General features: G+C 38.9%; 1 protein-coding gene across 19 annotated transcripts in view; it reads right to left on the bottom strand.

The window, feature by feature from the left end:
* Window positions 1-401: 401 nt before the first annotated feature.
* SEC31A (SEC31 homolog A, COPII coat complex component) overlaps window positions 402-17,152 on the bottom strand; it is a 58,276-nt gene continuing 41,525 nt past the window's right edge. For 7 of the 19 annotated variants that reach the window (XM_043906332.1, XM_043906339.1, XM_043906342.1 and 4 more), the window contains 7 exons: window positions 15,756-16,097; window positions 10,510-10,548; window positions 8,886-8,944; window positions 7,182-7,445; window positions 4,730-4,849; window positions 2,377-2,448; window positions 402-992 (listed from right to left, as the gene is read on the bottom strand). In XM_043906332.1, coding sequence (XP_043762267.1) covers window positions 813-992; window positions 2,377-2,448; window positions 4,730-4,849; window positions 7,182-7,445; window positions 8,886-8,944; window positions 10,510-10,548; window positions 15,756-16,097 — 1,076 coding nt within the window. In that variant the 3' untranslated portion in view covers window positions 402-812. The remainder of the gene's footprint in view (window positions 993-2,376; window positions 2,449-4,729; window positions 4,850-7,181; window positions 7,446-8,885; window positions 8,945-10,509; window positions 10,549-15,755; window positions 16,098-17,152) is intronic. The other 12 variants (XM_043906340.1, XM_043906345.1, XM_043906347.1 and 9 more) reach the window with 4 other exon arrangements.

The raw sequence follows: 17,152 nt of genomic DNA, 5'->3' as shown, positions 1-17,152 counted from the left end.
GTGTACATGCCGAATGGCATGGCCAAAAAAAAAAGTTTTCTTTTTGAACTTAAACCTCAGAGATACAGGTAACTTAAAAAAAAAAAGATGAATAAATTTCTAAATATAAAATGGAGACAACTCAGTCTAAAGTCTCAAACAGAATATTAAAAACATTTATTAATAGAAAAAAGTTTAATGCATTCTACAGAATGAAAATGTTGTCTTTTCCTATAGATACTTAAAGCCAGTGATCCCACTTTTCATTAGTATTTGCTAAAATTAAAATCTATGTAGCAGCTTCTTCTAGATTTTTGTTCAAAATCTATTTGTTCAGAACCAAAGTGAAGCCAAAGACACAAAAAATAAAACTTTAAACTGTGAGTAGCTGTTTAAAAAAAAAAAGACTACATACACATAAATAGGATTACACGCTTTAATCTGATCGACATGGAGGAAGTTGGGAGGCCATGAAAGAAACTGTGTTTGGGCTCTGCCTTCTGCGTAACCAAAGGCTCCTTTTCCAAAGAGCAAACTGAGGTTTCAAAACCAGATTTTATCAGAGTATTTCGGGAAAGCATACTATGTGTAATCCAGGAAATACATTATTTGCAGAACAGGAAAATCATCACGGGCAATAAAAGATTAAAACAAAAGCAAGCACCAGGGTTTTGAGCAGGTCTAGTAACGTGAATACAGCTGCAGAAACAACATAAATGGTCTTGACTGGCTGCTATGGAAACATGCTAATGAAGATTGGTCCATATCTTATCATCGTTTAAAACATGTTTCTTTGGAAAAATGGCAATATTGGCTGCAAGTAAAGCCGTCCTTTAGACACCCAGCTTGTTGGCCTGGGTGAGAACAACTTTGAGAACTGGCATAAAAGCGGAGGTCTCACTGAAGTTGCTAGTACTAACTATGTGGGTGTGAATAGTCAAGCCTTCTGAGTAGTTTCGGGTCTCGATGCTCCGCGCGATGTTGTGTAAACCATTGATGATTGTTGGTGAAAGCTGAAATCAAGGTGGAATAGAGAGAATTAAAGGAGAATCTTCCATGAGACCTGCTATAAACATGAAACCCTGGCATTTACTAGGAGTTTGAAATACACATTATTTTAAAAAATGGATAAACTGGTGAGCATTTCTAGAAAGTTTCTCAGACCAAACAACATACAAGTTACAAAATGGAACCACGACACAATGATTTATGTAAGGAATTATTTACGAACCACACACATATGATCAGGCAGGTATTTTCTTACAGAAAAGCAGCCAGATTTCCTCCCTTAAGTTAGAAAGTTAATGTCTTTCTCCACTTAACAGCTTTAAATCTTCTTTGCTTTAAATATAGCCTCACACCTCTGAAAAGTGTTTCCTACGTACATGAAGAGGTTAAAGAGTCTTAATTGTGACATCCTAAAGTAGGGACCCAATTTACTGTAAGACCTTGTTGACAACAGAAACCCTGTACTCCTGGTCCACTTTCATTAGGAGGGCAACAGTCATTATGGACTCAATTTGCTCATTCTTAACTGCTGTTTATAGTCCTGGCATCTCTTAAAATCATAAGACCTATATCTGTTTTTCCTCTCCATGTCATTACTTGGCTCCCATACTTTTCAGAGAAGATTTTTTTGGGGGGGATCAGTCCATGGGTGACACTCCCTTTCCACCGCTATAGTAACTTTCTCTGGTTGGGTTCTCACGCTAAGTGGTTATTTTTATCTGATGGGACTGATATGGGGAGTGGGGAAGAGGAATGCTAAAATAAAAGAGTATGAAAAACTCCAATTTTTTTTTTCTGCCCAAGTGTTTTCATTAACAAAACGAAACAGTGCTAGAGAGGCATGGAGAGGTGGTGAAGACACAGACTGTCCGCTCCTTACTGCTGACTGTCTTCACAGTTACACACCCTGACCTGCTCAACCTGTGCTGCATCTGGCTTTGCCTTTGGGTAACAGCTATTGTAAAAGAAAAGGGTCAGAGTCTTAAGACTACGAGAAAGATGACAGATTTGTCTCTGGAAAAACAGAGTATCTGCCCACTCTTTGATTTCTTAATTGAAGGCACATATAAAAACGAACAGAAGGCCAGTCACCTTAGGGCCAATGCAGGCCAGTTTATATTCTGTTATAAAAAGGCTAAAACTTCTCTCTCTCACACACACACACACACAGCCCTACGCCCTTATCCCCAGTAACTGAAATGTAAGATTTACGCAGAGCAAAGCTCAGTCTGTAGTCATCATGATCATTCTGCCCTCAAACACACTCCGTACCACATACTACACACTACATATGATACACTTAAGACATGCAAGTGCTGAAGAGACACATATGACTAGCAACCAGGAATAAATGTTTACCATAAACCCTTCTTTTCCCCACGAACTTACCGTCTGTTCCCTAAGTTTATCATACAGAAACTCCAAACGTTTGCTGGCATCATCTAGCTTCCTCTTGGTTTGCTGCAGGAGAGAAAAAACCAGAGATGCTACATTTGAACAATAACTTTTATCCCAAAAACGTACCCCATCTCATTTCACTAAACTTTATAGTCATGGTATTGAACAACTTGATTTTGTAAAGAAACGGCAATACCTCACACCGAGGAGCCTGAGCAGATGATGAGAACAGAGAGCAGTAATCTCTTAGGGCAGGGAGGGCCAGAGGTGTGCACAGCGGGGGCCTGGCTGGATTTCAGGGCTCTGTGACACTCCTGAGGTGTGGCTGGCCAACTACACTACACGCACAAGCGACGGCGAGGGCCGCCTGCAGGCAGCAGTGCGCCAGGCACGACAGGAGAGGAGGCCTCGCAGTTACCGTACAGTGAATAGGATGAACGCTATGGGAGCTAGAAAGCGAACACACGGGTGAACTGTGGGATCTTTTTCTAACCTCAAGAATACACTCAGTCACACTTGGTGCATTTAATCCTATCTTATTCTGGGCCTTTAAAACACCAAAAAAAGAGAAAAAGGAGAAAATTATTTTCTGACGTCTTAAGATTATTAAGAGGGGAGTATTAAAAAAGAGTTCTTAAATTAAAGGAGTCCTCCTACCTCTCCCCAGTACTCTTAGTGAGGGAAAACTAGTCTAAAAGTTTAAATCATACTGTGATTAACTTAATGATCTACATTATGCCTAGAAGTGATACTGTTTTTCAATATTCATTGAATGCCTACTGTGTGCCATGCTGGGGATGGTTTTGTGTCTCACGAGCTCATGTTCTATTGGGTGGGGAAAAGATAACCAAGCCTGGCTGTAACGTTACTTTGTGTCCTCTGGACTGAACTGAAGTGAAACTAAGAACAAAGCCATGCAATAAACATGATTTAGAGCACTGGATTAAAATGGACTTTTGTGGACGGTTCAAAGTCCTGGGCAGTAGCAGAACTCCTTCCCCAAATACTGACAGGAATGGTCTTTGTCTTCTGCCTGGTCCTGGGTCACCAGAAAGGAGGTGATACTGTGACCTGGAGGAGGTGAAGCTCAACAAAAGTGTACTAAGTGAGGCGGTGCCCTATGTGTCCTGCCGGCTTCTATTTACACTGACTCAGGCCTGAAGGAAGACTGAAGTTTCCCCATTAGGACTGCTCCACTTTGCAGGATGGTGACCTCTCTGTCTAGAGGTGTGCCCAGGAGACAGTGTACGCCTACCTGTTTACCAGCTTCACCTGTTCTCTGTTCCTCTCCTGGTCTTTCCATCACTCCCAGAACACCAGGTGCTAAGGTTTATGTTAACTTTCCCCTGCCTCTGCTCTCCTGACACTGTCCATACAGGGAACCGCTTTTCAAAAGACTAGCAGAAGGCGGCACACAGTAATACACAACGTCTGATGAAACAGCAAATCCCAGAGGCTATGTTTTCAAGCAGACAACTGGCCAGTGACTAAATAAACATATTCGATGCTTGTTGGCAGAAAATGAAATTTCATCTCAAACAAGACTGGCTTTGTGGAATTTTTGTCGTTGACAATACACAGTCATCCTCTAATAAACTAAGTCAAATCAGTCGCTTTAACTATGAATATGATTCCAATATCTAAAACACTGAACTGTTTAGGACTTTGCAAAGTTAAAGATTGCCTATCTACTTTTAAAAGCTTTTTTTTTTTTTAAGAGATGTTTTGATGTGGACCATATTAAAAGTCTTTATTGAATTGTTATAATACTGCTTCTGTTTCATGTTTTGGTTTATTTGGCCATAATGCATGTGGGATCTTAGCTTCCTGACCAGAGGTTGAACCTGCATCCCTCGAATTGGAAGGCAAAGTCTGAACCACTAGACTGTCAGGGAAGTCCCTACCTCTAAAACCTTTGGACGTTTACTCTGAAAGAAACCCCAAGTCTGAGTCTCTTGTATTTTAGCATTCTGCCCTATCCTTGCGCCAGACGTGAGGTCTGCTGATGAGACTGTGCAGCTCGGGGGTTGAGAGCGTGAACCCCGGAGCCAGACTGTCTGAACGCCGGCTCCGCCTGGACTGTACTGTGACTGTTTCCCCTTAACGCCCTCATCTGTAAACAAGTGTGACAGACCTGCCTCCATGAGGCTGGTTTAAGGATCATATGGAGTTATATGTAACAAGCAACTGAGTATGCTTTCATCTGTAAAGCAAACCATACATAAGCGCTTGCTTTACTACTTTTGTAAAAACTTTCAAAATACATCTTTTAAGACTTCAAGCAATAAATATAAAAGAGCTCCATAATGGATTCTTTTAATTAAGCAAAATAAAAAACACATACAGGATCTGTGGCTGAAGAGAGGCAGCGCTGAATAAGATCCTCGAACGTGGTCTTTAGAATGAGGTGTTCATCTGGAATAGGCTTCTTGGTAATTTTTTCTGTTGGCAAAGATTGCACATGCTGGAAGAAATAATACCATTAAAATGAGCAGAAATGACCAGAAACTACCTGTATACAAAGTCCTGAATCTGTCATAAAGAGAAAACAACTAATTTGTATATAGGTTATTCAAAATCAAAAAATGAACGAGTGGAATCACCTGGGATAAGCAAACATAAAAACGAGATATTCAGTAGAAGATACCGGTAGTCCTCCTACAGCTTCTAATTTGAAAAACAGGGTTGGGTATAAAGTATTTGTTTAATCATGGAACACATGTTGATCACGATTGTATATAACTGATGGGGCAAGAGGCCCATGCCAGCAGGAAACAAAGAGCCGGGCATTTATAAAGCTGGCTGGTGGGAGTGACTGCTTGCTTTGCATGTTGGCTCCTTCTTGTTTATTCCAACAGTCTTGCATTCTTTGGTTTACTCTTGGAGATTTGTTAACTGGTCTTTTATCAAACTGTGAGATTAAATCAAAGGTTAGGATAGAAGAGACCATGATCTAACTGAATGTATAAAGACGGATAAACAAAGAAGGGATGTGTAAGTGCTTAAACTTTTGATTGATTATATTCATTCCTAGAAAACATTAGGCAATTATGTACTAGGCACTGATGAATCAATACAGAAATAATCTTGTCTCTCAGGGAGTTTATAGGCTAGCGGAAGGGAAAGTTTAAAAATGTCATAAATGTATGTCAAACAGCAACTGTGGTTAAGTTCACATCACTGGAACCAACAGACAATATAAGTGGGATTTAACTGAGGGGAAGACTCTTTAAGGAAGTTTTATCAGAAGGTTAAGTAGGAGTTAAACAGGGGAAGAAGTGCATTCCAGACAGAACAGTACACAGGAAAGATCATGATACAGGGACTGAAGGAGGTCAGCTCGGCTGGAGCAGAGACAGCAAAGAGTATGAGCTGAGAGCTTCCAGATAATGTGAAAAATGTTGGTCCTTCTCCGAGAACAGTGGGAAGTGTAACGTGCTAAGCAACGAGGAGCTAAGACCAGAGAAGAGATGGGTCATGGCAGATGCTGGCAGACCGGCCAGAGGCTCCTGTCCTGCTGAAAACTGACAAAGGCGCTACTACGTGCTATGACACAGGTCACATGGACCAGACTGGAAACAGAGAAGGGGTGGGAGAGAGACTTCACAGTAACATCAACAGGATGTGGGGACGGATCCGAAAAACAGATTAGAGGAAAACGAGTGTAAAGATGCCCAGGTTTCTGGCTTGATTCAATAGAAAGGATTAGGGTGGTATTAATTGAAATGACACACCAAAAGACAATTAGGTTCGGGAGGAAGACTATGAGTTGGACTTGGGATATACTAAGCATGAGGTGCCTCAGAGACATCCGAGTGGACAGGGAGCTGGGTAGCATGGCCTGGCTGAACCACACACACCCATGGCGCTCTCCCTCTCCATGGTAACTGAAGTTCTGGTCCAGACGAGTGTAGCACGAACTCCCAGGTCCCAACACAAGTGAATGGCTTCACAAACGGCACAGACTCGTAATCATAGAAACTAACAATATATCTTAAGTATATCTTCTTGTAAAAAGAAGCAGGTCCTCCCACCTCCATCAGAACCCTGGAGTTTATAATGCTACTGTTAATATCTAGGAACTCTCTTAATAGCAAAACATACTTTTGTGATAGACTGAATCTTTATAAATTTGACTTAAATGAGTCAAAGAAAATGACAGAAGAACTAGTTTTATATACTTGGGCAGGAATTTATTTCATCTTCTTATGTTGAACTGTGACCCAACCTCTTTATTTTTCATGAATAGATCAAGATTGCCTTTTATGCCTAAGTCAGTTACATGGAAATCCAATAGATTTTTTCATTATTGAGAGCTCTGACAACTACCTGCTTGTATGTGAAAAGCAAGTATGAACTGACATCTCTATCCAAAGATATGGCTATATTATTAGCTCTTACACACACACAAGAAAAGATCGAAGTCATTACATTTTTATTTTACATTTTAAAGGAAAAACACCTTTGGAAACAGCTTCTGCTGAGCAGCCTTGGATGCCAATATGGATTCAACTGATCTTAAATTGTGGCTACTGATCAGATGAAATGAAATACTGCAATTGCCAAGTTACTGTTAACATATACTAGTAAATATTTAAGCCTTTTCTAGAACGTTCGCATATGGCCATGTCACTGGAAAATACTGTACATATGTGATCTTAAAAAAAAAGTTCTTTTTTACTTGTCTAAACTGAAATCAAACTGAGATAATAATAAAGGTATAACCATCAAAGTTAACACGTTGAAAAAGCACCCTGAAATAGAGCCGTCTCCCACTTCCACAGATTCACTGTTACCTGCATGGTATTTCCAATGGGAGCCCCAGGGGCACCTTCGATATTGGGCTTTGAAAATGACGGAGGCATGCCTGGCTGACTGAGGGGCTGCTGGATGCCTCGGAAGGGCTGGCCGCCAGCGAGGTGTGGCTGTGGGAACGAAGCCTGGCTGGACAGTGGTCCTGGCGCCGAAGGCTGCTGCTGCAGCATCTGTGACTGGGCGTCACCCAAGGGGTTCATGATTGGTGATGTGATGGGAACAGGAGGCGTAAAGTTCTCAGGCATCTTTTAAAAGATGGACAAAAAGGCACCGAGAGTAAGAAAAAAATGACATGACAACATTTCCTCAGCTTTAAATAAGGGCGTTAGCCATCTACAGCAACATGAATGCAACTAGAGATTATCATACAGAGTGAAGTCAGTCAGAAAGAGAAAGACAAATACCATGTGCTATCACTTACGCGGAGAATCTAAAATATGACACAAATGAACTGACTTATGAACAGAAACAGAATTATGGACATACAGAACAGACTGGTGGTTACCAAGGCGCAGGGGGCTGAGCGAGAGATGGAATGGGAAGTTGGGGTGAGCAGATGTAAACTTTTATATATAAAATGGATAAATAACAGGGGCCTACTGTACAGCACAGAGAATATATTCTATATCTTACGATAAACCATAATGGAAAAGAACATATATAACTGAATTAACTTTGCTATATAGCAGTAATTAACACTGTAAATCAACTATACTTCAGTTTTAAAAAGTAAATAAGGGAGTTAGATCATTCTGTGGTTAAATAATTTTTTAGTAACAGTAGAATACTTTTCAAAATGGATTTTCATGCAGAATTCTAGAGTAAAATGTAAAAGTAAAGCTAATCTGGCTAAGAGGGCCGGAGACTCAAACCTGGATCTTTCAGTCCGCCCTCTGCCTTCCACACTTGTCCCGTAACGGGCCAGAACCATGGCATTGTTGAAAGAGGATGGAGAATTATATTTAGCTATACTGGGATAAGTATGCCAAAAATGTGTGTGGATGTGGGGGTGTGTGTGTCAAGAGATCATATAAAATACCCTTTCCTGAGACCATTAAGTGATACCTACTTAGTGATCAATCACACTAAGAGTAGTAGACTAAGTTTCTGATTATCACTGACATAATTTTGGGGATTCTGTTCACTTAGTATCTCCCAATTTTATGTTCTGGCCTCTCATTACTGTATTTGGGGGACAGAAGTCACTATGAGTAAAGAAAAAAAAAAAGGAGAAAATGGCTTGCGGTAAAAGAAGGAAAGAAGAATCTTATGCTATGCTCTAAATGATGCTCAGCTAACAAGGCTCTTTCTTTTCATATCGTATGTGATAGACAAAAATAGTCCAAAACATAATTACAAATTTATGATTACTGCTGGGACCCAAAATCAAAGTAACTCCTAAAAAAGAAATTCATTTGAGTAACCTGAAATTTTGTTTCCTACTCTTTGAAATAGATGTTGGGAATTTACATCTTGTCTTCTAAAAGGGGTTTAATTCATACCACTGTACTGTTCTGTATTTTTCTTCCCTTCATGGATTAGAAGATGTAAGTTAAAATACACGTATTAAGTACAGCAGTCAGTAAGCTTTGTCTTTAAAGAACAGTGAAGTGTGGTGTGCTTCACGTGGCTACATGATTGAGAGGACATCTGGGGGCAACTGAATAGACATCTTTTTCTAGTACCTTCTTCTTCTTGGGTCCTCTGTTCAAAGCTGGCGGATCATTCCAACCATTCTGAGGACCTGTAACAGATACCAGAGAGCATTTTCCTTTAGAATCCTGGAAAGAGAAAACTAAGTTGTATCCATCATATAATACCTTCAAGTTCTACCTTCACCCTGAGATAACTGTCACAAAAGTTTTACCAGCTGAGCTGCTGGGACCACCATGTAGCCCTGGATTCACAAACTCATGATCGAACCCTCTGGTAATCAGAGCCCTGGCTTAGGAAGCAGGCTATCTTGATATAATTTCTTTTAAAGTGAAATAGCTGTGCTAAATTTAAGGATAGTGACGCTTTTATGTCTATACTGGTACATGAATTTCAAAGATCAAACAATTCTCTCCCAAAAGAGAAAAAATAAATCACCTGAATCTGCTTAAAAAAAAAAAAAGGTTCCTGATGTATTTAACACACACAAAAAAGAATAAAAGTAGCAATCTCCTATTTCCTAAGAAAGCAATTAAACATAAGCAATTCAGCAAACGCAAATCATCCGCATGGTAGAAACACTGCTAAAAGCCAAAAAACAGCCCAACTACACACCACCAGTATGTTTTACTACCTTTGCATTAAGAATTGTCTTAACTCAAAGTAGAAAAGTGCATTCAAATACCTGTAGTAAGATTTTTTTTTTTTCACTGCCACACATATGAAAAAATTCCAGGATGGCAGCAAATGTAAAATTAAACTACTGTCATCTTTGGTAAATTTTCTCCCCCCTGCCCCGAATCTCCCAAAACCTGTCATCTCAAAGTGAGACATGAACATCAGTAGCAGAACTCATTAAGGTATTGAATACTTAACTGCCTTTATCTTTAAAGAAAAAGGAACAAAACAGGCCAGAAGTAGGATAATCACTAAATCACAATATAATCATTTTACGTTTTATTAAGTTTTGTATATGTATATATGTAAAAGCAAAAAATTATTCTTCTTTAAACAAATTAAAATTCTTTCAGCATTTTATTTTTGCTCAATTGATATTCACAATATTAAGTCACAACAAACTTGCTTCGCAAACCAAAGAACATAATGTCATAGAAATTTCTTTTAAAAAACAAGATCTTCTCCTAGCCAGCATGAACTCATTTGCCTTGATTTTAAAAACAGAATTACTTTTCTACAAGTTGACTAGGAGACAGAATGCCAAATGAGCCTCAAAACACTCAGAAGGCAGTCACAAAATATTAAACCACATGTTGCTATCCACTTAACAAATTCTTAAACTTCTGGCTATACACAAACTAATCATTCAAGCCTTTCCCATCACCTTCTAATCTTTCTTATATCTAAGACAATCTTCGTAAAAAAAAAAAAAAAAAAAAAAGACAATCTTCGTATAGCCTTGTCTTTATGTCTACATCCAATATACAACTTTTATGATTCAAGATCATTTGTGTCACTATGTTAATTTCATCAGTTCTAAGATTTGATTCAATTAAGAAGCCAAATTTAAAAAAATGATACTGGTCAGATTTAGGAAATCATTGCTTTGAAGTTCACATGCATAATTGTGAATGTCCATTCATTAATTATATTCAATGATTCGAAGATTTCCAAATATACATTCTGTAACTAATTCACCTTCCAATATAGATGCCTGGTCTTGCATAGACTGATTTTCTGTAGACAAAATATAAAAGTCACTTAAACAGCATTATCATCAAAGACATTCTAAACTCTACTCATTTTCTAATTGTTTCTGCTCCCTCTGTTAACCTCAGCAAAGAACAAACTACTTTTATAAGTAAAAAAAAACTTACTTTTAAATCACATCACATGAAATGGCTTCTATCTAATTAAGAAAGTCATCAGTTTGTGGGCACAGCTCACTCATTTAAATATGTCAAATCCAATTAGTTCTTAAACACTTTTATTCTCTTATTATGCCAGCTGTGTCTTTAAAGAGAAAATTTTGTTCCTGTCTATTTAAGATAACATTACTTCCCTAACTGTTTGTGTGGATTGTTTTTCTATTTGACCAATGAGGCTCAGTAATATCATGGTGCAGGGAGGGAGGACAGCACTGCCTAACATGTTGTAACTGTGTCCATTTTAGCATCATTTAAAGCTTGAATCCAGATCAGTTGAGGACCTTGTAAAAATGCAGATTCTAATTCACTAGGTACAGCATAGGGTCTGAGAGTCTACTGTTTCGGCTAGCTCCCAGGAAATGCCAATGCTGCGGGTCCAAGCCCTTTTTAAGTAGCAGGGTTTCACAAAGAAACGGGAGGCTTCTGCCGTCTTGTGCAGACTTCAGCACTACACTGCTAAACTAATCAGCATGTGAGACAACCTTAACGAGGGGGTACTACTTTGCTGCTGGGTCTGAGAAGCCCCAGAGGCCTGCATTCTGGAGGAACTGTAATTTCTGGGGTCACACCAAGAATATGAGCATAAACGGATCAGGCCCAGTGAGTGTGTAGCCATCTCATATAGTCTTTTCTGTAAGAATTTACAGATTTGCAGACTGTTTAGCAGAAGTCTTCCTTAAAAGAACTGGAGGTTCTGACAGTGGACAAGAGGAAAGAAGGCTGGGAACTAATACAGTAATTCCAAAATTGTCAGATATTCAGACTGGGGCTAGGCCCCAGCCTCCAGTCAAAAGCGTGCGGTGAAGATACATAAGAGGCACATACAACTCAGGAATTCAACTGTCTTCACTTGGAGAGACGACCCTGATGCACTGCTAGTGCAGACAGAGAGTACTGCCGCCACCATGGGAAAGAGTATGGTGGCTCCTCAAAAATTTAAACACTGAATTATTACTTGAGCCAGCAATTCCACTTCTGGGTATATACCCCAAAGAACTGCAACCAGGAGCTGAGCAGATATTTGCACACTCCTGTTCACAGCAGCATTATTCAGAGAGCCAAAATGCCCACGTGCAGATTAATAGTGGACAAACAAAATGTGGTATATAGAGTGGATGTAACGCAAAGGACCACCACGTTCCGTAAATAATTCAGCAGCAGCTCTAAAAGTTCTGAAGATGCAAACTGTTTGGTGATTTGATTATTCAGCTTTAAGAAGGCAATTCTGATACATGTTACAAACATGGATGAATCTTAAAGACAGTGAAATAGCCGGTTACAAGAAGACAAAATTGTCTTCTAAAATGTCCTCTAAAAATTACTACTTAAATGAGGTACATAGAATATATATAGACAGAAAGTAGAACACTGGTGACCAGGGGCTGGGAAAATGAGGAGCTTTAAAGGCTGCATAATTTCAATGTGGGATGATGAAAAACTTCTGCAGTTAGTAGTGATGATTGTACAACAATGGAAATGCACTGAATGTCACTTAAAAATGATTAAAACAGTAAAATTATAGTCTATTCTACATTAAAAACTTTAATACATACACATAACGTATACATATATATGTATGAAATGAATAAATGCACCTAAATTATCAGTGGTCGTATAAGGGTGGCAGAATTATAATTTTATTTTTATGCTACTTGAGCTCTTTCAAAATCCTACAGTAAAAAATTAATAAAAATCAAGAAAAAATTAACTTAAAAACTGAGTGTGGCATGTCACTGGATATTGCAGACCCTGTCCACGTTAGTGTAGGGATCTGTCCTCCGCAGGACCTTTGGTCTCACAGCGAGAAGTGCAGCTGCCATCCACACCTGAATCCTGCTTCCCACTGGGAACCTTCTCAGGTGTAAGTAGACGAACATAATGGTAGGATCTATGCACTGGTTAAGGTATTTTTCAGTGGAAAAAATATTAGTGCCAATGGCGTGGAGACTTCTGGCTAGAAGATAATTTGAGACAGAGAGAAAAGAGCATCCTCATTAACCATATACCACCCTCTTCCCCTGTAAGCTGAGCAGGTCACGTTTTTAAAAAGGGGTAACAAAACTCAGAATTAAAATTTACAAAGAATGTATCCTTGTGGTCATTTTCTAATGGCACAAGGTAAAATAGAATTAGCCAGAGAAAAGTAAGGGAGGTTATCATGCTCCTTTCTGTTGTTGAAAAGGTTAAAAACCAGGTACCTAAAGATTCTTGCCTTGAAATGTAATTATTTCCAAAATTTGGCCCAAATACAAATTTTATGTTCCAACTTAACAACAAAGCTATGTGCAATTCACTAGAAATGCACGTTTTCTGTCTTCCTACCTCTGCCTGGAATAATTCTGATCACAGACTGAGTGGGCATTCACTAAGAATTTACTGAATGAGTGTCGTGATGATGCAACATGAGCTTCTCTGAGTAGCAGGCACATCACCCTGTGGTTCACTAATGCAGGGCTTGAAAATCCTAGTGTCTGTCAAGAACAATTTACCAGCGGAATTTCCAAGTCCTACAGAAAACCACGATGTAATAATCTAAGATATATTGGAACAAAGGTAAAACTTTTAGTGACAATTATCTGTATAACCTAAGCAAAGTTTTTAGGAAATCAAAAAATAAGGTAAAGCTCTGTTAATTAAAATATAGAGACTATTAACATGCAAGAGATAACAAAGCAGCCAGCGTAGTACATACTGAGTATTGCTTCTTCTTCCTATTAGTTACTCTGCTTCTCAGCCAGGTTAGAACAATTACTTTGCACATAAGCAAATACTTTATTACATGGCCAAACGCACTTCGGCTCAAGGAGGGAAAAAATACCCATGCAAATAGTCAATTTAGATGATGAAGTAACAAATACTTAACACAGTGATGCTAAATGTTCCTGTAATTCCAATACTGATAGCTATTTCAGTCTCTTCCATCAGGACTAGTGTGGGCTCAGTTGTTCAGTCTTATCTGACTCTTTGAGACTTGATGGACTGTACCCCGCCAGGCTGCTCTGTCTACAGGATTCTCCAGGCAAGAGTACTCGAGTGGGTTGCCATTTCCTACTCCAGGGGATCTTCCTGACCCAGGGATCGAACCTGCATCTCTTGTGCTGACAGGTGGGTTCTTAATCACTGCGCCACTAGACCAACTGGTAAAGAATGAACACAGGCTCTGGAGACCGAGAGACTGGGTTTGTATCTCAACTTGAAGATCATTACCCGTGCCATCATGAGAATATTATATAACCCTAGGAAACTCAAGCTGCCTCATGTCAATTAAAAAAAAAAATAATTATTCCTATTTCTCATGGCTATGAGAACTAAATAAGAAAAAAGATGGCAAGCACTGGTACATATCCAATATATGTTTAATAAACGATAGTTTGATTTCCCACTTCTCTGCACTACTTCCTTACTGGAGGATTTACTTAAACCCATCTTTCAAAAAAAAAAAAAAAAAACCCATCTTTCACTCAATCTATTATTACTCAACCATTCAGAATGGATACTGTTTTCATTCATCCGGGTTTAAAATTTTTTTGAACTTTACAACTGAATTAACACTCCTCTCTAAATATCAATCTACTAAATTTTCTGTATTGAAAATTATATAAATTTGTGCAGTAAAGGGTGATACATATTATATTATTTTTTGGTAGCTGGAATATATACCAAAAAAGAGAGAAAGAGATAATGTGTATAATTCTGAATCCATAAGACTTTAAGAAAAAAAAACCTTCCTTAATAAACCTTATTATATGGTAAGTGTTTTCAGTTATTAAAGCTATTATTTAGCAGATAAAAAGAGAAAAAATATATACTGGACTTCCAAGAGCAACTCTGGTATCTAACAGCAAGACTCACTCCTGTTTTGTCCTTCTAGTTCAAAGCCGTCAACTATAACCGGCAAGGGAAACTAATTTCAGTTACCAAAAGGCACAGAGCTCTAATTGTGAGTGAGGTTTAGTGAAATCACAGCTAACTAACTCTGTGATCACTGTCCATAAACGTTTTCAATGTACTAATGCACTCAATCCTTTTCATAAGCTTATGTACTACTAAGAGTAGTATGTACTACTCTTATTATGGGGAAACTCAGCTTTAACTTTAAGTAACTTATTCAAAATCATGTAACTATTAGAAAAGAGTGAAGCTGGGATACAAACACAGGAAGTCTGACTCCAAAGCCTGCATTCTTTAGTATGTTAGTGGTTCTTAATTCCAATTAAATGATCTCCTTTTTTTAATAATACATACTTTATAGGCCCCTATTATAATTCTAATATGAAGATCAGGTAATATTACCTACTTCTGAAAAATGAATATAATGCTTTAATTGCCATGTGAGAGATAAAAAGAATTTGTGTATTTCACTATAAAAATAATTTTAAATTATGATTCTAATTAGAAAATTTCAGGCAGAACTGCCTAGAAATTTCTACAATGTTTGAGAGGATAGAATTGTCCTAATGGAGAATCCCTGTACTGCTGTATACTGACTTTCTGCTGTCTTAGAGATTCTGTCAAGTTATATTCTTTCGCTTTTTTCCTTTCAGTACACATGCTGAGATCCTTCCTCACCTTTACAAACAAAATTACACAATGTGTATACCTGCATTAAGACTATATTATTTAGTCTCTATGAACAAATTTAAAGCACAAATAATTTTAAAAATTGAAAATTCATCAAGAACACAAGAGCACAGGTCTACTCTGGTAAAGAAATTAGCGTCAATTAAGTTTAGCTCCAACCGCCACGTCTTTTGCCAACTAATTTCTTACCGCTTTAAATTCAATGGCAGATTATATACTCCACTCTTTTAAGGCACTCAAGCTTTCCTCACTTAGCAACTAAAGTTCATTATGGGAAAATCACATTTTGAGAAACAGTTTTAGAATCTGTTATAAAATTCGATCAATACCTCAGGTTACCCAGTTTACAGTTAGAAATAATCTCCCTCCATCCACCCATCTGATCACGAAATTACAAAGGGGGGGAGCCAAACCAAACCCCTCTCAAGCGCAGACCTGTTCTCTGGGATGCAGGCAGCTCACTGGCAGCAGGCAGTGTACCTGTTGTTCCAGGAGGCAGAGCGTAAGCTGAAGATGTTGGTGGAGCTCCCGGCCCGCCATGCTGGAAGGAGGCTCCGGAGGAAGGGGGAGGAGGGAAAGAGGCGGCAGGGCTGGAGGTAGGTGGAGCGGCCTGGTGCTGTGCTGGGAACAGCTGGGACTGCCCAGAGTAGGAAGGAGCAGAAGGAATGTAAGGGGTGTTAGGGTAAGCGTTTGAGGCGGAAGGAGCAACAGGCTGCTGAGGTCGATACATTGCTGACCCCCCTGTTCCGAAGGAATACTGCTGGGCGGGTTGATAAGCTACACCAAGGAGAAGAAACAGAAATTTTAATTAGTTAACAAATTTAATCAGACAGCAACGGAAAATCCAAGTGAACTCACTCTACGGAAATTTTCAATTCTTCTAGTAACAGTAAGTTACAACCAAACATTACCCACTTAAAATAACCTCATGGTTTTGATAGTCCAGCTGCCCTAACTACACCCAAAGTCACTGGACCCAATATTTGAACCGTGCCGTTTCCAGACTGCTGCTGGCTATGAAAATCAAAGGACTGACCCTTTTCTAGGGCTTCCTATTCCCGTGAAAAGACTGCAGTGACACCTATTAGCCACCAGATGGCGCCATGCAGGAACGACACACCCTAAGCACACTCCCCTTCACCGTGCAAGTTAAAGGGGCTCAAGGTCTCTCCCACCGAACAACTGCAGGGTGAGCTCACAACTACTGTTGTGAACCAGATACCTTCTCCAACATCTAGTAAAATCATATGCTACTCAAACTCCGGGCTTGAGCACAGTTCCAGATTAACAGGCAACTCTCTATGATCCCTGACAATTATTGTATTTCTTACAGTATACAAAATTGGTTAGTAAGGAATCAGGCAGTCAACTAATGTTTTAATACAAAGACCACAACTCAAGAAACCATTACCCTTTTGAGTGACCAGGCCCAGAATGTGAACCTCCACAGAGGGAATCTAATAGAACTGTGCTCAGCCTACTCTGAAGACAGCACTTTCACACTGAGCACTGAGTGAAAAGCTATATCAAATTTGTATCCATGTTAAGTAAGAACATACATCTTATTAGCACAGAATATGTTCATTAAGATTAGTTTGTGCTAGGCAATATCTTCGTGTTTTATAGTAGCTGTAGTCATATAATTTTCTTCTTTTGAGATTTTCATTTTTGTTTAAATTTTAAAATACTGATGTTTTTTCCCTTCCAAGTATAGTTTCTTTAAAAAAAAAAAAAATGAAAGCCAATGGAGAAACATCATTCTTATACATTTGTGAAAATTCATAGAATATGCAAGGCCAAAAGGTAAACTACTAAAGTAAACCACTTTGGGC

This window comes from Cervus elaphus, chromosome 6, assembly GCF_910594005.1.
Source record: "Cervus elaphus chromosome 6, mCerEla1.1, whole genome shotgun sequence".
NCBI lineage: Eukaryota > Metazoa > Chordata > Mammalia > Artiodactyla > Cervidae > Cervus > Cervus elaphus.
The sequence above is the reverse complement of the archived record's forward strand: the minus strand, read 5'-3'. Positions and strand labels throughout refer to the sequence as shown.